The 22890-nt window shown below is 34.3% G+C and overlaps 1 protein-coding gene across 1 annotated transcript; it reads left to right on the plus strand.

Moving 5' to 3' along the window:
* Positions 1 to 963: 963 nt before the first annotated feature.
* Positions 964 to 22698, plus strand: LOC105198812 (basigin). Its single transcript, XM_011165652.3, has 5 exons — positions 964 to 1304; positions 18002 to 18265; positions 20083 to 20331; positions 20528 to 20975; positions 21508 to 22698. Exons 1-5 carry the CDS (start codon positions 1229 to 1231, stop codon positions 21551 to 21553), a joined length of 1083 nt encoding a protein of 360 aa, XP_011163954.1. The 5' UTR covers positions 964 to 1228; the 3' UTR covers positions 21554 to 22698.
* The last annotated feature ends 192 nt before the right edge of the window (positions 22699 to 22890 follow it).

The raw sequence follows: 22890 nt of genomic DNA on the forward strand, positions 1-22890 counted from the left end.
AATCTATAGTATATGTTACGTATGCTATAAACAATAACTTATTGTAAATAAGCCTTAACATAAAACAATGGACCAATGAGAATCTTATGTAAATCAACATGGCGACTTTATGCTGGATGCCTATTGGTCCAGCGACCTCAGGCTATGCTTGTGCTCTGTTATGCATTTCATGCGCGATAGGCTTTACAGAGCTCTAGGGTAATACAAATATTACAAAAATTACACGGAAGTTGATCAGCCCTGGAGTCAGGAGCTGAACGCGGCACGTGACAGAACAAGACGAACGTGGACAAACGTATACTTTTGAGCTGTGGAGAAGGAAGGAGAAGGAGGCCCCGAGCAGAAGACAGCGGCCGCCATTTTTCTTTTGACATTGCCGTAGCTGTTGTAGCTCGCGCTGTGATATCTACTATACCGTGCTGATTAGTGTGCCTCTCTCCCCTCTCTCTTTTTCGTCCGTTGGGTGAACCGACGACGACGGTAACGAGGAGAAAGGGAGGAAGAGGAAGAGGAAGAAGGAGAAGGTGGAGGAGAGAGCGACGTCGACGACGGGGCGGCGACGACGACGGCGGCGACGACGACGACGGCGACGACGGCCACCCGGACGATCTCTGTGTATAGTGCGCATTAAGATAAGAGCCGAGTACAGAGATAACGATAAAACGTACGATCAAACGTCAGTGATAGATCGTGCCTGTTCTATCATTATCGGCGACGGCAACGGCAGCGACAGTAACTTCGGCGGAGGAAGAGGAGGAGACGGCAGAAGAAGAGAAAGAGGTGGAGAAGGAGGAGGAAGAGGAGGAGGAGCAACAGCAGCAGCAGCAGCAGCAGCAGCAGTAGCAGCAGCAGCAGTAGCAGCAGCAGCAGCAGCGGTGTGACGGACGTTTTCGCGCGCGATCGGAGCGCAGGGGAAATTCGCGGTTGACGAACGAGGTGACAGCCGCGGGGAGTCACGGTGGCAACAACGACGGAGAGGACAAGGACGACCGGACAACTTTGCACCATCAAGGCGACGGGCATCGGCGATCTTGGAGCGCACCACCGTTGCGCGACGACAGCAGGCATCGCTCGTCCAGGTGCCGCGTAGGTCCCTCTCTCGCCTCGCGACGACGACGACGACGACAACGACGACGAGGTGGGGCATCGTGCTCGTCGTTGGTAATCGTATTGTGCACGGTGCACACGGTCACGCGCCACCGCGTACGTCGGCAGCAGCGCCACCGGGATGGAGAGGCGAGCCGCTTTTGTGCTGCTGGGGATGCTATATTTAGCGGTGGGCACCCTCGTCACGGTCCAGGCAGGTGAGTCCCTCTCTCCCTTCTCTTCGACGGGCACACACCGGCCGCCAGCCGCCTCTCTCGACTCGCGTTCGTTCGTTCGTTCGTTCGTTCGTTTCTTCATTCGTCCGTCCGTCCGTTCCATGTTCGCGCACGCGAGCGACGGTTCGTTCCTTTCACCTTCGGCCTCCCGGTGTAACGTCGTCCCCGACGAGGCGCACCACCGATCGAGTCCTCTCGATCGCCACTCTATCGCGCTCCGGACACTACTCTCGTCCGATTCCTCGTCCTCTGCGCGAGGAGATTTCTTCCTAGCAGCACGAATTCCGCCGTGGTCGATAACGCACGGTGATTCACGCGGCTCACTGTGTGTACTTCGCGTACAGTTGATGATGCTAATCAACGTTCACGGTGATTGACGAAATGCAACGCTGACAGAAGGAGCGGTGACGCGTGCGAGACCTTGCGTCCTATCGCGCAAAAACTTGTCATCGTGAAGACAACTGTCCTCGGCTCACCTTTCTGGAGTACTCGATACATTTTCGGTGATTTTGCACAATAATTTTTCATCATAGACGATGTTTTATCAATATAGGCAGCGATACGACCAAGTCTGTCAATAAGAACGTTCTGTCCGCGCGACGATGCAAACTTGAAACGACCGGCGTCGCTTTTTTTATCACGGTCGTCCCTCATCGATTGGGCAGCTATACGTCGACCGCTTTTCGTGGCACGGTCAAACGGTAAACCAGAAATTTTTCCTAAACCGTCTTCTCGAGGATTGCGTCCGATTGACTCGTAAACGGCGCTCATTAAGACCCGACCGGGTTTGACTTCCGTGACAGATAGGTTTAATTAAACCCGTGTCAATGATTCGTCGTCGCCTCTCGGCTCGCGGACGTACGACACGAGCAAAAGTAATACGTTATTAATCATGCGAAGGTGGTAAGCGACGCGTTAAAGGTCGGATGGCGCTTGTACACACGTTTCGGAATCTTAAAATCGCACAGAAAGAAAAGAACATTCTTGTTTTGACAATATTTTTATTTTTGAAATGTTAAATATTGAAATGAAATAACATAGCGTTATTAAACAGACAGAAACTTGTTTACATGAAGGATTTTACATGTTTACATTGAGAAAAACATATTCTCATTCCATAATTTTCATAAATTAAAATGAACAATTTCAAATAAAAAATAAGATTAGCTTCAAGAATTAGAATTTTTTAACACTATTATTATCAAAACAATTATACCGCGCTCTTTAGATGACAATTAAAAATTGGAATGAAAAAAACAGTATTTTATAAAATTATAATAATTTTTGGATAATAAAATTTATTATCAAATTTTTGAGAGAAGATTAAATTAATAAAATGTTTAATTTAGCTCGTATTTTAAGAACAAAACGTATACATTAACAATAGGCCAAAATAAACGAGCGAAAGGATGTTAAAAATAATCTATATATTTGTATTTAAAGCAAATATTGATTTTAAGTCCTTTACAGTCGCAAAAATTAACCGCAATAATTAAACACGTATATATCGAAATTTGTTCATAATTGACTCTTTGAGATTAAATTATGTAAATTAAGATTTTCATTATTTCATAAATAATCAAGAAATTATATTTCTTGCTTATATGTATATAACACAATAATTGTTAAATAAAATTAGTTCTAGTTTGACTGTTTTATTCTGTGCGGAGCTTCGGCACAAAAAAGTGATGAAACTCGAGTGCATCTGCATCGATGAAAGATTAGCCTTAACTCATATATGTGTTACACATATTTTTCTTACATTGACGCTACTCTGGATGAAAATTTATTTACAAAATTAGGAACTTTTCTTACACTTTTAAGAATATTTTACATTTTTCTTCTACTTTGTAAATTGCAAAGTGTTAGAATAACTTAGCTAATACTACTTTAATATAAACAAAATTTTATTAAATGTTATTTTGATCTACCAAAATTAATAACAAAAATTGGATGAATCACTTGGAAAATTCACCTACAGTAACATTCCAGAATTAAGCCTATTGCACAATGAAAAGCACAGGCAATAAGAACAGGGACTAACAATAGGCAATAGATTTCGCAACTTCTGAATGATTCGCAGATATTTTTCGCGGCTTTTGATTAAAATCTATTATCTGTTGTTATTTCCTGTTCCTATTTCCTGTGCTTTTCATTGTGCAATAGGCTATAATTCTGTGCCTCATCTTCACAAGCTTTCTCAACCAAAACTATCTTTCTATTCGATTACCAATTTCATACGCGTACTGAAAAAGAAGTTTGGTTCAAATAATATCAAGTCTAAATGATAATTACTAACAATAAGCTTTAATAAAATAATTTTAATGAAATGAAATGAATTCGGTTAATATGACCATGTAATAATATTTAGCGACAATTTGGTTATTATTAATAGAATTATACAGGGTGTCCTATAAGTCTTAATTAATATTTCAATATTAATACTGCGTACTCTGGCTAGACGCAATCTGATTGATCAACTTTACTCGTTAATAAATCAGTAAATTGGGAAAGGAACTTTTACTTCAAAATTCCATCCTCTTTCACTCCCCGAAATATTAATGAAGAATTATAAGACACCCTGTATATTATCAAGGTGGATATTTATAGTTGATGCTTATATTTAAGATCGTCTTAAGTACAATCTTAAGACGTCATAAATCAATTGCAGAGTCTTGAGATATTACTTCAGATGGTCTCGAAATAAGAATCAACTATGAATACCGGCCCAAAAATATTTGGTTATATTAAGCAAACGTTTAATTGAAGTTATTTCGCCGAAGCTTTATTATTTTTACTAAACTCTTTTCAGTGAAGGCTATTTCAGGTGCTTCTATTAAAAAGTCGATTTGAATAGAGCTGTTGAAGCCGACGAAACTTTATGCCATTCGGGATTAAACACGGCCGTCTGTCGTCGATTGTTATTCTCCTATTTCGTATCCGAAATTTGCACGATAGATACGCGAAATGAAAGAAACAGACGAACGCGTCTAGCCCTGAATGTACGACGAGAGTACTGGGCCTATGGTTCTAGATACGAAAATGGAACATGTCGGGCTGTGTTTCTATCGAGCGCGACGTGGATTATAACTCCCGTTTAATCTGAAGACCAACGGATGTGTTACGTGGAATGGTTGCAGTGAGAAGTTGCAGTCTTCGCTATCTCGAGTACATTTTATTATAGTCTATCATATCTATCACACATGTGGATTTTGTCTGTAGATTAGATTGCTCGTTCAACGAATAATAACCGCACAATTTCGTAGTTTACCCAACGAGCATTTCAATAAGGAATTGTTTAAAGCTGCTTGAAGTCTTTGAAGTACTACATTGAGAGAAAAAAATATAACAAAAAAAATTTTACAGAACAATTCGGTAGGTCTTAATAGCTTATTCACTTATGTCAAGTTAAAAAATTTCTTAACTGAATTATTTATATAAATATATAAGGAAATAAATTTTATTCAAGTATTTTTTTTTTTATTTTAGAAAATATATTTACTGTTAGATTATTATTTTATATTCAAGATTTTTATATTAAAACAATTTTTTAATAAAAAAAAAACAATTTAATAACATTTTTAAAATTAGTAAAATTATTTAAATGTAAACAGTGTAAAAATACAAAATTATTTGCTTAAAGTAATATGTAAATTTACTTGTAATTTTTACCTAAACAAAATAGATAAATATTTGCATCAAAATATATGGTTTTAAGAAAATGTATTTTCTTTTAATAAAAAATTTTTTTTCTTACAATCAACGTAAACATTTTTTTACTGTAGTATCGCGACGCTCTTGTGGCAAAAGTGCAAGTCAACAGTGACTGTAAATGAATACACGAAACTAGATTTAATATCTTTTAAATTTTTGCTATTAATAATATTTTCATTATTACTTTATTGAGTGCACATTGCATATTTGCCAAATGTAAAGATTAATAGAAAAAAATGTCATTTGTGTAGTTTTATGTGTAATCCTTTGTTGAGTTTGATTAATTGTGCGATCAGAATAACTTTTTTGTACATTTAGTTCCTTCTTTACGAAAATCTGTAATCTGAGAACTTCTTCTCGTTCTAACATTATCGTGATATGAAAGATCAATAGAGAAAGTCAAACAACGTGAGACAGACGAAATGTAGATATAAATCAGTAACTGTCATGCGCGCAATGGATATTTTTTTATTTATAAGGAGATAAGGTTCACGGTTTTTGCGTGAGGACATTAAACCAGGGTTGTGCCATAAATTTCAAGATTATGTCTACATGAATTATTTACGTATTGTTCATGTTATGTTTTAACGAATCTTTTTCGTGTAGACAATACAAGCAATATAAATTATTATAAATTATTATAAATTAGATAGCACAGAAAAAGTAATTAAATTATAAGATTGTTAATATATCACTTTTTATTAGTATTAATAAAATAAAAATAATCATTCAAAATAGTAATAAAAGTATGTAATATTAAAAATAAAAACATAATGTAATATATAGAATGGAATATAATTTTTACTATTTCTGATAAAATTTAAATATTCTATGATCAGTAGATTATTGTTTACTTAGATGACACGTAAAACAGTTTACAAGATTTACACATTGTATGCATAACGTAGATTATTTATATTTTACGTGTAAATGCTTAACTCTGTGTTAAACCGACATTCGCGTATTTGCTTTTCCAACGTGATTTCGTTGAATCGCGTTGAAAACTTCGTGTTTACGGATACGCGTAAAAAGCGACTTTCGTTTTCTCGGTACGATCTTTCTTCGTGAATCGCTAATATTTACGACTCTATATTGATGTGTCTATCAAAACGATACATCAGTATTCGGGGGGGCAGCACCTTGAACAAACTTCTTGGCGCAATGAAACCGAAAGTTTGACTCTCGTTCGATTCTCGTGTAACACGTGTTCATCAAGCACAAAATGCACGCGATCGTGCATTAAACACGCGAGGATAAATTACGATCTTTTTCTTTCTCCCCTCGGAGCCTATGTTTCGTTCGAGGAAGCTTTAAGTACACGGATTAAGTACACTGACATTGAGAAAAAATGATATTGAGACTAGTTGCATAGTAAAATAGTTATATATATTACTAAAACTGATATTCATAATCGATTTTTATTTAAAATTGTCTTAAGGGGATACTCGTTTTTAAGATGATTTTTGAGAATTAATTTTATAAAAATAATTAAATTTGCAGAGATAATGTTTAATGTTTACATTTATTTATATGCAAGGTAACAACTCAAATTTTTGTAAAGCCTTTTTATTGAAAATTGTACAAAGCACAGAGGGACTCACACAGTCAATATCAAGATATGGATAGTAAAAATAAAATAAACATTTCTATGCAGTAAATAAAATCACAATTATAGCAAATATAATTGTTTTTTTTTTTTTACATTTGCTTACTATTTACATAGTAAGAATAACTAGTAAAAAATGTTTTGTGTTTATGTTAATAACTATAATTTGCATGGTTAAAACAACTATAAATATGTAGTTGGCAACACATCGTAAAGGACTATGAATTATAGTTAAATTATGATAATTGCAACTATTTTTTTTCTCTTAATGTAAGGAGATGGAAGGAATGTTCCTGGAGAAGAATTTTATTCCTATTACTGATTATCTTAAAGTGCAAAGGACATAACGATCTTTACATGTGATGGATATATCAGTAGATACTCTTTCAACTCGTCATGACAGACGCGTTTGAAATTTTAACGATGAGATTCAACAGCGGACGAATGGAAAGTTTCCAAGCGGAGGTGTTTATTAACGTAATTTGCGGTTTGTTGAATATCTCGCGGCAAGGCGTCGCTTTCTAGGTCGCTTTAATGAGAGTTATCGACACCAACGGGACGCGTTCTAAAAAAGTTTAGTCGATAATGCTGCAACTGTGCATCACGGCATGCTGCGCCCATCGCAAATCCATACATGCTGCTTCGGCGTCGTTTTAATCAATCTTTATTTCCCAGAATTCAATAATTTGGAAATCATTCATAATTCCATTATTTCATTTTTTTTTTTCATAATTTTACATTATTTATCGTAATACTTACGTATTATAGTAGAGAACGTTTCTGTTTATATTAAAACTGGTTCTTGTTAAAATTTTTATGTTAAATTTCTGACATATGCGCATGTAACTTCTAATAAATTGTTTAATCGTGTGATTGTTAATATAGTTTTAAAAGTATAATATATTAAATATTAAAACAAATGAATAAAGTGTACATATCAACATAATATATATTGTAAATATTAATTTCACTGAAGGAATGTGCCATCACATTGTGATTTCAAATTGTATCAAAGTATTTCTTTTTTGTATTAATTTTTAATATAATATTTGTTACTTTTTAATATATTTATCTTGCGTTTACATAAAAATTTTAGACCATTGGATCCACATATGATATCCGTTCACTGAGAAAAAAGTATTTGTGTGATATTTGTAACTATAATTGCATGGTAAAATAATTATGGTTAAAGCCCACTTTATACGATCTATAATTTGCAACAGAAGTCAAGACAATTTTACTTATAATGTAAGTACATAATTTTATATCAAATTATGTACTTACAAAATATTCTGTTGCTTCTTTAACATAGTTGGATTGTTAAAAAATATAACACGGTTATTAAGAAATAAATGTAAATATAATATAAGTATATCATGGAGAAATCTTTAATAGTAATATCAGTTTCAATAATATCCACAATTATAACAATGTTCAATCATAGAAATAAACATCGTAAACGTAAAAAGAATATTTGGTGTAAGTCATAATATATCAGGAAAGAGCAAAGTATACTTAACACCTCATGTTTATAGTTTTATCAACTATGAAAATTATATATTATATTATAAATTTATGATAATTTCAAATATTAATACAGTAAAATCAAATATTAATATGATATATCAAGATATGGACAGTAAAAATAAAAATAAATATTTCTATGCAATCTAGTGCTCACAATTATACTAAATATAATTTTTTTTTGCTTGTTATTTCCGTAGTAATAATGACTAATAGATATATCTTTCATGGTTAATGCAAGTAGGAATATACATATATAGTTGGCATTGAAAATAACTGTGAACTATAGTTAAATTATGATAATTGCACCCTTACACAAACTAAATCTAACATAAATGTTACAACTGAAAAATTATATAACATAACAATAATAGATATTAGAACAGTACAATAATAGATATTCTGCGATAAATAACGAATGCGAAATAATCTCGTCAACGTATCTCGTATCGATCCTCGCGTCGCTCTGTTCACGGTCATTAACTCTACATTAATCTTCTAAATATTAACATTTCAGATCGTTAGTTATACGCGCATCAATTGCTTCCAACTGTCAGCATTCAAAATTTAGATTTATTAACACTTAATATTTTTCTAAATACTTGAAAGTTCTGTTAGAACATTCGAGATTTTTGATAGCTCGGGCTCTACGTCTATAATATCCTCAGTACTGTGAAAAAGCATTTGTCGTCTAACGTATAATATTTTTTATATAAAGAGCACATGTCAGCCATTTTTATCAAAAATATTTATTAAGAAAATATGACAGTGACGAGGAGAAAAGAATAAAAGAAGCTCTTATCGGCTCTTCCTTGATCCTATATCGGCTATATCTTGTTGGATCTTTTTTGTATCTATACCGGAGGCGAAGAACATTTTTCTTTCCCCTTTTTATTATCGGTAATAATAATAATCGGTGCGGCAGTAATCGCGCGAACGTTACTTTCACGGCGGAGAAGGACTCTGTGTGTGTGCGAGGTGCCGTTGCCAAGGTTCGTGCCTCTCTGTCGTACAACTCGGCATCCAATTCCGCGTTCACGCGCGCATATAGATTAGCCGCGCGCGGTGTTTTGCAACGAGCGATCGCTCTCAAAATCGCGACGCGAAAGCGAGAGTCCGCGTGACACGCGGGTACGCCCCATCACGACCGGGTCGAGGTGGAGGACGACGCGACGGCGACGGCGACGGTGAACTATTCGCGCGCCGCGGTGACTTTCGTTGCGCAACGATCGACCCTGTTTTCCGTTCACCCAGAAAACTCGACTCGTCTCCCGCGAATGGTAACCCATATCTGGACTATCTGGAGTCTGTTCGCCGAGGGGGATCGTTATAGGTACATCAGTTCCGATATACGCGACGCGAGGAGACCAACGTCGACGGGAGAGACGGAGAGGGAGCGCGACGAACGCGACGAACGCGAGACGTCACTTTTGCATATCCGCCTGTTTGTGCCAGACGCGAGAGAGTGCGAAAAATTTAACTTGGAATTATAGCTTGCGCCGAGGCCCGCCTATTTTTACATCTATAAACCGCGAGACATGGCGAATCATAACGTCCCGAATAGAGACAGTATCGGCGCCGTCCCGTCGAAAAATTGCACGACTACCGTGACTTGGACATTTTGAACATCGTTCGAGTCAAGGTCGAGCTGCACGGAATTCACGCACATCTTCGAAAGACCGTTAAAATACACTCCGCACGTGGATGACACTGAAAATTGGTGGACTGGGAAAGGTCAACAAACTTAACTTACCAAGAATTTTTGAATTCTGAGCAGTGCTAAGAATGGATGAATTCTTTTTTTTCTATTTTGCATTTTTGTATTTTTACATAACTGGGCAAAGATAATGAAAAATTATCTTCAAGAGACACAGAGTTGTAATGCGTTTGTGTATGCGATTTTATCGTGATCCAACTCAGTTGTTTTCTTGATAAGCTTTCTATTTATGAATATGAAATGAAAGATGTTGAAAGGCAAGTGAGCCCGAAACATCCACTTTACGTTAATGTTAACTTTAAAATAATTTACATCTTTATATTATTGTTCATTATTGATCTGCCTCTTGCAATATGAAATGCGATTGCACTGATTGAGCCAAACTTCTATTAATTTTTGTCTTTTTCTTTTTATATTTTTGTGTACACCGAAAAAAATGTATTCTTTAAATAAGGAGACTGTATACTTTGCAAACTCTCTTAATATATATTTTTAATTGATAAGAATATATATTCTTTTCTAAAATATTCTGAAACTTATTAAGACTAAAAAGATTGATTTAGGTTACTATAAGGGATATCTTGAGGAAATTCTAATTTTTTCGGATAGATCCAAAAGAGATCCTTTACTGTTCTAGATTCGGTTGTAATGTAATAGTCCTCATGGAAAATTATACGAGGCGTGCAAAGCAGCTTTTTGTTTTTTCAATAATAGTCTTTTTCGTCCCAAGGAAGAGACTCCGCGAGTGGTTATTTTTTCCTCACGTTACACCCAACAAAAAATTTATTTTTAACGAATTTCCGAACAACGACATTTTATATAGACCATGTTTCATTTGGTGTTTGCAACAGTTATATCGTTATAATCAATAAGTTAATTGGCTCATATGTATAAGAACAATATGTTAATATACATATAAGCCAATAAATGAGCATGTAGATATAGATATAAATAATTCATTTGTGTAACTCTAACGTTATATCATTATAATTTAATATAACTTGTACTGTGTCGTGTTTAGCGCTCAAAACTTTAAACATCGTGACAATTAAATGATGAGACTTTAAGCCACTTTTTATTATCGTCTCATTCATTTAATTGAATGAGACGACAATGAAAAGTGGCTTAAAGAATTAACTCAATCGTCTTAAACAACACGCATGTTCTAAAGATCAGTATTTATAATTATTATTAGATGTTTAATCTTCATGATTGCAGTGGAAAACAATGCGTGTTCCAGTAAAGTTCAATATTTTAAAATTATTTCCTTTCATATTTGTGGAAAACAATTCCTGTAAAATCCTTATCTTACATATTCTTATAAAAATTAATCTGTTACTAATCGTTTAGAAGAATTCTTTCTAAAAGTTAAAATCCCTTTGTGTGTCTGTTTTAAAAGAGGCACTGCTATAAAAATAAGAGGGATATTCTTGAGAAAGCACAATTTTTTCGATGATACGTATTAATTTGTTTTCATAACTCTTCTGACCAGTTCGCGAAATCCAGCCATTACGTCTGGGTGGTCAAGAAACGTCTCTATTCTTGAACGCCAGATGAGAAAATGCTTACGTCCCATCCTGCAAGGATACATCTATTTTTACGGTTCCCCAACGTGACGCCGGGTCCCATAATCTTCGCGACGCGTTCGCAGTACGGAGGCCACGTTCAAGATTATAATGTCTCTTGAAACGAGAGGGCGAGTCTAGGAATATATCCCGAAAGTATGTCACATCTTGCCTTGATTATCGCACTCAAAAATCGCAACACTGTACGATGTGAAGTTTCAATGGGCACGTGTGAAAATGATTGCAAGCTGAAAGAAAAAGGCGCGAGCCTTTTCGTTTCGAAAGTTCTCCGTTGCTCGTAAAGTCGGTCACACGTCCAAGTAAACTTATCTGGTATACTTGTAAAGTCAGCTGAAACGTGTGTATTTGTAATAATTGTGCAGTTTTTATCTAGATGTCCTGATAGGTTTAGCGTGCTTGTGCAAATATGTATATGTGCAACTTAAAAATAATTATGTGAAATATGCACCAAAGAATTACCTTTTAACTGAAATTGAAAATCCAACAATGGTAATAAAAAAAAGCGATTAGGAAATAATTATTTTTACATAAGAACAGATTTTAAAGAAAATAAGTAAATAAAATTATTTCCTTAGTAACAATTTATGTTACGACTGTTAAGACTATTTTCGTGTCATAACATTATTAATATTAATTAATTAAGTTGGTAATTATAGATATGTAGAAGGAGCAATTAAAGAGCAATTCTTTTGTAAGTTTCAACATAATTACTTTGGGCATTTAATTAATATGCATATATTGCACTGAGAGAAAAAACAACGGTCACAATGATTATAATTTAACTATAATATATAGTTATTACAGTGCCAACTATTATATATTTACAGTTTTAACCATGCAAATTACAGTTTTTCATTATATTTATACGTAAATAGTTAAGCAAATGTTAAAAAAATAATTTATATTAACTATAATTGTGATTACATTTATTATATAAAAATATTTATTTTACTTTTACTATTCATATCTTAATATTTTTCTATATTAATATTTAAAATTATCATAATTTGTAGTAAAATTTTATCAGTAGTTGGTAGAACTATAAACATAAGGTTATTATTACTAACATGATAGCAGTAAAAAAGACTATAAAAATGGAGCTTGTAACACAATTATTTTATCATGCAATTATATCACTTTTTTCTTCTGTATGATTAGTGTATTATACATTCATTAACTCACGTAAAAATAACATCGTTGGCTCAGACAACTTTCTATATTTAATTATAATTACTTTTATTCGCATTCTGATTGGTCTGAATTGAGGTTGCCACGCTACATACGCTTCCGATTTAAACAAGCCAGTTTGGCTCAAGTAAATCAAACGAGGCTAAATTAAAAGCAAATCACATGAAATATTTCCTCAAATTGCTTGCTCAGGTCAAAATAACTGTGCAGTTTTGTTACCTACACGTTTCGATGGACTTAACGTGCTTGCGCATGAATACTTGATGAGTTTGCTTGTACGTGTGTGGCCGGCTTAACTAACTACGGACTAACAAGAGCAAGATGAAACGAAATCGGATGAGCAGTACGAGAAACGTCTCTGATTGGAAACAAAATTACAGGAATTGTACGGCTATTGATTTTCTTCTCCTGTGAGAATTCTTCGCGTGCGAGCTGCGCCTAATGACACAGTCACGCGTTGGGAATGCGAGGAATCGTGACTATACGTTCGAAGGATACGTCCTTCGACCGTAGAACTCGACTCGCCTCAAATGTCATTCACCTAAAATCTAATCGCTTCTTCCATAATCGCGTCATGCACGATTCTTTCTCGAAAACCGTTCTCTTTCGTTCGATCCGACGAACGACGAACTGCGCTTTATCGAGAATTCTTTCTCGACGGAGGAGGGGGGTAGGGAGAGGGGAGACTAAAAAGTGTAAGGGTTTCAATCGAGAGACATTTCGTCTTCTGGCGATTCACGGAATCTCGTGTACGGATTTTCAGCCGTGCGGTGCCGTCGTGAAGCGGGCTTAAAATAACATTCGTAGTTTATTGATTTTCTCGGAGTTACCATGCCCCGTCGATTCGCATTTGAACGCCGTCAGTCCGCCGGACAATTCCCCTTCTGTCGCCGGACTCTCGGCTGGATTTCGCTCTGGGGAAACGAAGGAAAAAAAAAATTGGAATATGAAATTGTTCGGCCGCGATCACACGATATCATCGAATAACGACTGGGATAATTCGATAACAGGAATCAATGCTCGGTTGGCGAGGCATAGTTTACGGTTTGCGGTTTATCCTATGACGCTCTATGTCGCGAAGACATGATGCTGACCATTAAACGCTACTTGACTGATTATCGTCGTGTCGAGCATAAAGCGACTAGGAAGATTTACGAACGCGAGGAATTTATGGCGAAATCAAATGCGGCTTGTGATATATATATACGAATATCGACTTGGAGCTTCGAGTTTACTTAGTAGCTCTAAGGTCTGTAACTTTTTAATGAACGATTGTCCTGAAGTATAATGGGTTTAAACAATGTAATTAAAGTGTAAATGAAACACCGCGCGATAAAATGAATACGTCCGAATTAAAAAAAAGGGATTCGAATTAACGATTGTTATACGAACGTATTTCATAAGAATTGAATTTTTCGAAACATATTCGATTCAAATTTTTTCTGTATCGTAATAAATTCAGAGAGAAACTTGGGAAGTTTTAAAATATTTGCGTTAAACTGCAGTGTAAGAATTAAAATGGACATTGAACGCGGTCAGGATAATTCTCTGCGATGAAAGAATAATGGAATGACACGTCAAACGATCTGTTGTCGGAATTTTTCCTTGTTCATTATCTAATTCTTTAAATGGTGTTTATATGTCTGTTATCAGCGTGTTGAATCTACAATAAGATGAGTTTCAAGCTTCAATATGTTCGGTCGACATTAATGACGTCATCAACATTTATTTTGACCACCGAGCTGTCGTGCCGCGACTCGAAAATAACGATTTACGCTCTCTGATCCATATTCTCTCTCGCCATGCCAGAGACCATGCTTTGTCACTATTTATCACTGTGAAACTATTATGACGCATGTAACTTGCACGTACACACGCACACGTACATACATCACCATGCTGGTATAATTCTGCTGATTCGTCATCAACGCATGACACTTCTGCTACCGTAAGAATTTTACTTGAGCTGTTTGATCGCGTCCAAAGGTCCTCGATTTCTATATAATATTATATATAAATATTATCTATATATAATAATATTATATAATATTATTATATTTATATATTACATTTATATTATATAAATTTTATATATAATTTTGATTGACTATATAATTTAATAACAGCTAATTCGAATTATTCTCTCAATGAGACAACAAATTAATAAAAAAACGCAAAATTAGCTTCTCATTGCAGAAACTCAAAAAACTGATAGAATTTAAAATCCTTTAATCTTTCTTCGGATACAATGAGAAAAGTATTTAATATAAAGAAGATGTTTTTTTGAATATATTTTTCTTAATTAAAAAAATATTTGTTAGATTTTAAAAAATGCATTCAAAGTAATATTTTTTATATAGTGATTTGTTAAACTCAAATTTTTTAATCTAAAAAAGACTTTTTGATTTAAAATGTAATATACAAAAATAAACAACTTTTTCAAAAGAAGGAAATGGATTTCTTTAAATATAAAAATTGTGATTTAAATACAAAAATTTATTTGTTTCCTACATACAAAACAAGATCTAAATAAGTTATTTTATAAATGTAAATAATTTTTTTACAAAAAAGATTGAATTTTTATTTTAAGTAAACAGTTTTTTTAATTAAATAATCAAATCTTGGTAATATATGAAATCAAGCGATTATTGACAGATGGATGCGCCGAAGTTTTTCTCCTCATAAAAACCCATATATAATAAAACACACAGTGTTGTTAGTTTTTTCAATCATGTTTTTATGGAGTGATGATGAAATGACACTTTAAATATGAACCCTAAAATTGAGATCCCTGAAATAAAAGCAATAAAATATTTAACAGTATACAGTATATTAAATACTCCTGTGCTAATGCATACTTGATCTAAATATTTAGATTTTAAAACAAAAAAAAACGAGAAAAATCATTATGTTGATTTTAACCAGCTGCCTTAAACGTAATATTTCGAAAATAAGCATAAGCGTTATAAAATAGAAATATCGATCTAGTGATTACGTCAATCACTAGATCGATGTTTCTATTTTATAACGGTTATGCTTATTTTGTTCTTTAACGACTCCTGTGCAAATAACGCTGCGCGCCGTTTTTAAAAACATACGTAAAAAATTTGAATAACGACGCCTTATTTTTAAACAAGATTTTTTTTAATAAAATTTAATATCAAACAAAGAAAAGTATTAAAATTACAAATATGTTATTGGACCGATAGTGTAACAACACAATAATAGTAAGAAAGCCTTCATCGGTCGTAGCTAGGTCTTAGTGCTTTTATTTTTTTTTATGTGATTTTATATACTTCTCCGAACTCAACCAGAATGTGCGCCGAATTAAAAGAAAAATATGTTTACAATAATAAATAAATATATCTTTTTTATCTCTTTCTGTTTTTCCGTTTCAAAAAGTTTGCAAAGTGAAGCTTCGTTTTGACCCCGTCAAAGTATATATATATATGTTTCCGAATCTTTGTAAACCTAGTGATACTTCCCACTATTTAGAAACTGAATTCGTGATATACTATATATATTAAAATACGTAAGCATTTTATAAAAATGAGATATAATTCAAATCAAGAAATATATCAACCTAAACTTTGCTAAAAAGATCTAATTAATAAAATTAATAAAATTAATTTGTTTATGCGTTCTCACGTGTTATCTGAGAGAATTTCGGGCGAAACTCACAATTAGCAGCTATTCACGAATGTTACTGACAATGAGAGCAATCAATTAGATTGTTATTAATTGTTTCCCCGCGTAAGAATTCCGGGGAATGTACATTGCTCTTTAGTGTGCTCGTTAAGATAATTATAACTGATTATACATGTGCGATCGATATCTGACTTTATGTGGACAGTTAACAATAAGAACTAACAATCGCTAGGAGCCTTCTCACAACGAGCACGCTGAAATGTGTAAACATATGCGTAAAAGCGCGTTCCCCGAGTACGGACGATCAATATTCAGATCGTTCTCCCTCGCAGTCGAGATAAGAACAAACATATTTCCGCCACGCCTGTTTTCTACGCGGCACGTCTATCACGTAGCGAGTTCTCCGGAGTTCAATATCGATCGACTCGCGCTGCAGACACAACGCTGCGAGCCTTGAGATTTTCTTTTCTGTTTTTAACTTGTAGAGAAAATAAACCAGTTGATTCGACTCTTGCGAGTCGGAATATTTAATATAGACGGATTTAACTGAAACACAGAATTTCTCCACTGTTATTGAGAAAGCACCTGATCAATATTACCTTGAATACAGAGCCGCGGAGTTACACAAGGGTTGCTAATGGCTCGTTCCTACGTTATGGGCTCCTCTTGCCTTTTATCCTCGCGAATTAAACTCTCCATCGTCTCCAGAATTAGTCATTACGTGAATATCATTTCATCCTGCGTGACTTTATAGTCACGCAAAGAATAGCCTGATACATTTTCCTCGAAAGGGCGAGCCTGATGTTTTCTGTTGAACAACGACAGATATAATTACAGGTAGCTCTTTACTTACAATTACTTCGACTTGCGACTTTTTAGATCTACGATAAGCTTTGTCTTTAATCACTTTTTAAAATTTATGTTTAACTCTTTGTACGCACGCTGTTTTTTTTTGGCGCTAAATTAATTTAATTTACAAATCAATTTTATTTACAAGTGTAAGAAAAAATTTTTCAGTGACTCTAACGTATACTTTAACATCTCTAAAAAAATATAATTTGTATAGTTTATTTAAAAATTATATATAAATGTTGTAACTAATTACTATGCTTTTAGTTTTTAAAAAAAAAAAAAAAAAAACAAATACGTATAGGATACAATACGCAGAGGATACGTATAAATCCTTAAAAGAATACATTTTTTTGTCATTTTGAAAATTAATATAAACATTTCTAATAATGAAATAATTATTTTCTATGAATATTATATAAAATAATATCACTAACATATCAGTTTAAATGATATAGCGACAATTTAACTTTAAAGAACTGTAGTTATTTGACTTATGAGTCATTTGACTAAGTCTCAGAACGTAAGTAAAGGGATATCTGCATTTAGCGCAATAATTATTTAAAAGGACACGTGATGTTTATTGTTTTCATTATAACAAACTTTATATTTGTTAATTCACAATTTTTTACTTTTATTTTGTTGTCCAAAATGTTAATTGCTGAAGATCAATTTAAATGTTTAGGCAATGCTTTTCTTTGCTATTTCTAAATTGTTTAAAATTTATAAAAGAAATTTATAAATTTATTCAATTTATAAACCGACCCAACTAAATTAAAGATAAAATTTTCATCGCAGTTCTCTTTCTGACTACGCAACTCTTAAATGTTTTGCTTTTTAATTACAGTGAAGTATGTGGGGCCAACGATCGTGCGCGAGGGACAACCTTGGAGTATCGAGTGCATCGATTTGAAGGAGAATGACAACGTTAAGTGGACCAGAAACGGTCAGACGCCGGAGGAGTTATCCAGCGGTCAATTGGTTGTCTCACCGTACAGCCCCGGTAAAAGCACCCTTTCGGCGATCCGTGCGACTGAGAACCATGAGGGAGATTACAAATGCACGGACAATCCGGACAGTACGGAGTCTCTCCATCTCTCGATATCTTTCGGTTCGTAGCATTATCAGACGTGTGTTGTACGTAGAGATGTACGAACTATTCAAATACGAATCAAATCGAATCATAAAATTTGATTTAACTCGAATTTAAATTTCTATGATTCGAATCCGAATTATTCGAAAATTTCGAATCTAAGAGGTTTGAATACGAATTGTATGTACTAATAATCTTATAAAATCATATTTAAAATGACTTTTTATATCATATTATCAGTATTATATTTTTATAATAAATATTTTTTTATTATTACCCGTATATTAATATTCAATTTAATAATAATTATGTTGTTGATTAAAAGTTATGTATCAACGATTCGATTCGATTCAATGTCAAGAAACTCTGATCGGTATACTCTAGTTATACTCTAGTTACAGTTTAATCATCTAGGAAATCTATCAGTAAAAAATTTTACTATATGATTTTCTTGCGACATCCCTTTTATGGACATAAGTATTGGCACATTTGAACGTCGGGATTTTGTATGTCTCTCTTTGTGTTTAATAAAAAGCGCTGAATTGTGTTACCAACATGAATACACATAATTTATCATCAATTGTGCCAATACTTTTGTCCTAGAATAAAACGTTCTAGAGAGACATTTTTAATCCTTAACTGCATTCATTTTCATTAATTTCTACATATAATTATATATAAAAAATTAAATGTTAAAAAAAAAATTAATATTTTACTGCCATTTTCTTTAATGATATAAGCCGTTTTACAGTAGCAACTACGTTGTGTTAATACTTTTGTCCAGTACTTTAAATCTACTGTTTTATTGTTACGTTTATTATACACATGTCTGTTGCGAATCCCTGTGAATTCGATACTAAATATCGATTATCGATTAAATTAATAAGTCAAGTATTTACACCTTTATGAAGATACGTGGCCTATATCGGAAATCTTTTCTTGACATGTGATAAATATTTGATAACTGATATCGATAAACTCTCAGTTATTGCTTTATTATTTGTATCAGATTATTTTATTCACTTTCCTTCTCGATGTATTCTCGATATAACTTATTAATATTTATTAGAGAAATAGAATGAGCTTATTTAACTAAAACTGACATCATTAATCAATAATTACAATATTTATTTTAATAAGAACATAAAAACTGTATTATTTAATAATAATAGTCTTAATAATAGTCTCATTATTATATTATTTAAATCTTGCCCTGTAATATTTATGAATAATTGATAATCTATGTTGATATATAATTCGCAACTATGTAATCAATCCAATTCTTATGAAGAATCCATTTAATTATTATATTAATCACATGTCTCTAATCGCACAAGATAATCGATGTCTTACGTCATACTCCATTATATTTAGATAACAAAACTCATTTGTGATAATTGAAATACATGACGAATATTTCATGCTTCAAAATCGGAAAAATTAATATAATAACATACATGTAGAAATGAATGAATTTATTCTATAAAAGCAGAATATATGAATTGTCCGCGTCTCTTCGGTTGCCGTGTTTCTCGGCTATTATTATAGAATATTTAGGACGACGTTCTAAAAATATGACTGCAGTAGTAGTTGTCGCCGTCACTCGTGCATTACAATATTTGAGTAATTTGTTTTTATGATAAAGTTGTGAATTATGTTATTTTAGTATGTTATACATAGAAAACAAATTTTTTAAATCGTTATCATAAAAATCTGCCCGATAATGTACGCGCGTGCATTTTTTATTTTTTTTATGAATCTTTTTTATTTGACGTTGCAATTTTTGTACGATTATAATTGATATACATTGAAAAACGTGTTTTTGTCTGATGCAGATATTAAGATTAGAGTACTTACGGCCAAAGATGTACCTTTGATACTTGAATGCGCAAACAAAAGCACCGGTGATAAAGTGCAATGGTTGAAGGAGAAGACATCGTTGAGCACAGCGTTGGCTGGCCATGAAGCTGCAGTCAAAATTGATAACGACACTGGTAGCCTGCAGATTTTACAGGAGAAAGAAGAGGTTTATGGAAATTACACTTGTAAAGCGGCTAATTCCACGATAGAGTACAGAGTCGTACGTGAGTACTCCGCCCAACGTTTTTAGATTTATAAAAGAAATTATTAGAAGCAAGTGGCTTATGCGGAAAATATTGTATAAATTTTATCTCCATTATTAAAGTGTTTACATATTAAAAAAAGGGAAAACTTTTTGTAAAGATTTGATTTTATGTTAAAAGGAATTTTCGTCTCACATTCAATGTTTTAAAATTTCAGCGAGGCCAGTGGCGCATCTACCAAGTGAATCTAGCAGTGTGGTGGAGGGCGAGAAGCTGCACTTGGTATGCGGTGGTAAACATAGCCCCGGCGTAAAGATTCATTGGACCTTTGGGGATCAGAATTATACGCGCAGCAAGGATCGCGTAAAGATCGCTAAGGATACGGAGAGGGGTACTTATGGCGCCGTCCTGATTGTTGAAAACATCAAGATGCAAGATCGCGGTCACATTATCTGCAGAATGTCGTATAACTGGTCTGATCCCGTATTGGAACATTCATCGGAGGCAAAGACATTCCTCAGGGTGAAGGACAAGCTCGCCGCACTCTGGCCCTTCCTAGGCATTTGTGCAGAGGTTGTTGTTCTATGCGCTATCATTCTAGTTTACGAAAAGAAGCGGAACAAAGCTGAACTCGAGGAGTCCGATACCGATCAAAGCCCTGATACGTAAGTTTATTTAGGAATGGCAATCTTTCCTTTACCAAATTCCATTATTTTATGATATAATAGAGCTAATAGTATGATAGAGCGATCTTGTATTTTTGCTCGAAACAGTCTTATTTTGGAACCTAATCCTGTCGATGAACCTTCGGAATGGCATGTTCCACTCCATGGACCCCTTCCATCCGATTTACCTCCAACACCACAGTTCCGATTCATCAAGAATGTTCACTTCGCACCCTCGGATAAGTTTCGAAAACACTGTACTCTAAAATCGACTCCAGCTTGGCTAAATTATTTATCTCGATTATTTACGAAAAGAAAAACACAGATGAGGATTATTTTTTCCTACTCCATTTCAATCCTATTCTGTTTTTTTTATAATATAATCAACTTATAGTATTTATGCTTCATATAAAACCTATAACATTTATAACTTTATAAAATATGACTTAATATAAAATATATATTAGTGGCTTTAGATGGATTCTGCATACTTACTACTGTACCTGATATTTTGCTTTCATTGAATTTACAGTAAACCGACACCCAACAAGGAGTCCGACGTCAGACAGAGGAAATGAAACAGCAAGGAACTAGAGCGATGCGATAGAAGCGGGAAAACGGGTTGTTATGTGTAGAGTGCTATAATGGAAACCTGTAAAGACAACAGAATACGGCTTTTGAATGAAAGAAACGTGTCGTCACAAACGTGGAATAAACACTGCAAAATGGACAGCAGCGGGCTTGAGTGGGCCATTTATAGTGCGCACCTGTGTAAAAACAGGCTTGTGCAGCAGACGCGTACGGAGCAGGATCACACAAGTTACTAACAAGTTAAATTAAGCCTTATTACGGTGTTCACTCCGTTTATCAAATGTTCGCCTGTTCATATTCTTTAACTACACCGCTTTGACCGATGGGAAGAGAGATGTGTTGAATTATGTATAAGTGCCGATGATGACACGAGTGCGTGCCAGGGAATGTAGGGTATGTGCGTATGTGTAGTATGTATATGCTTGTGCGTGTTTGGTGAAAGAGAGTAAAAGAGAGAATGAAAAATAATGCATGTATGAGTGGCAAGCTAACAAGTAATCAGACCGATAGATTGAAAAAGAAGCAGAGATAAAATGGCGTGCCTGCCGAGCGCGAATACGCGCGCAATTACGTATAATTTCTTACAAAGCGCTTCGAAATGTGTTCTGACGAGCATCGTAGCTTGGTTACGCGTTTACTCGTCATACACATCGTCCTATTGTCTTGCGCGGCGTTCGTATTCGCGTTCGTTGAACATGCTACATTATTAGATTTGCGTAGAACTCGTTTCTCAAACTTCGCACGTGTGACCGAAGAAACAAAAAAAAAAAAACTTTATGGTAGAGCCGAACATATGTGCTCGATGCTAGTTATGTAATAATAGGAACGCGGGCAGTGCGTGCTACAATTGACTTCCGGATATATGCTCGCATACTTTTAGAGATTGCAAGAGAGAAAGAAAATGAGAGAAAGAGATTGAGAGAAAGAAAATGAGAGAGGGAGAGAGAGTTTATCTTTGGCGTCGCCTTATATTCCATCGCTCGTGAAGATATCCCGGAAGTCTGGCTGCACGCGATGCCGTTGTTAATGACATTAATGTAATTAATAATGTAATATTATTGCCATCGTTACTACTGCTGCTACATCTATCGTTATTATGATTATTACAAGTATTATATCGTTAATTTTATCACTCTATTGTAATAATTTATAATCCGTACCAACACGATTCTCTATATCGACAATGTCGTCATTGTCATAGACATTACCATTTTTATCCATAACGACTATCAGCAATCGCTTCGCGAATGTTTTGCTCGTTTCGTCCTATCGTTATGATCACGCTACCACTTCTCTTGATATTCTCAGAGTATTTATAGACCAA

This window comes from Solenopsis invicta, chromosome 11, assembly GCF_016802725.1.
Source record: "Solenopsis invicta isolate M01_SB chromosome 11, UNIL_Sinv_3.0, whole genome shotgun sequence".
NCBI classification, from domain to species: domain Eukaryota; kingdom Metazoa; phylum Arthropoda; class Insecta; order Hymenoptera; family Formicidae; genus Solenopsis; species Solenopsis invicta.

Excerpts from the sequence above, each read along its gene's own strand:
- LOC105198812 (XM_011165652.3), top strand. The coding sequence starts at position 1,229 with ATGGAGAGGCGAGCCGCTTTTGTGCTGCTGGGGATGCTATATTTAGCG. Across the intron at positions 1,305-18,001 it reads CCTCGTCACGGTCCAGGCAG|TGAAGTATGTGGGGCCAACG; the intron begins GTGAGTCCCTCT and ends TTTTAATTACAG. Across the intron at positions 20,332-20,527 it reads GATAGAGTACAGAGTCGTAC|CGAGGCCAGTGGCGCATCTA; the intron begins GTGAGTACTCCG and ends TTAAAATTTCAG.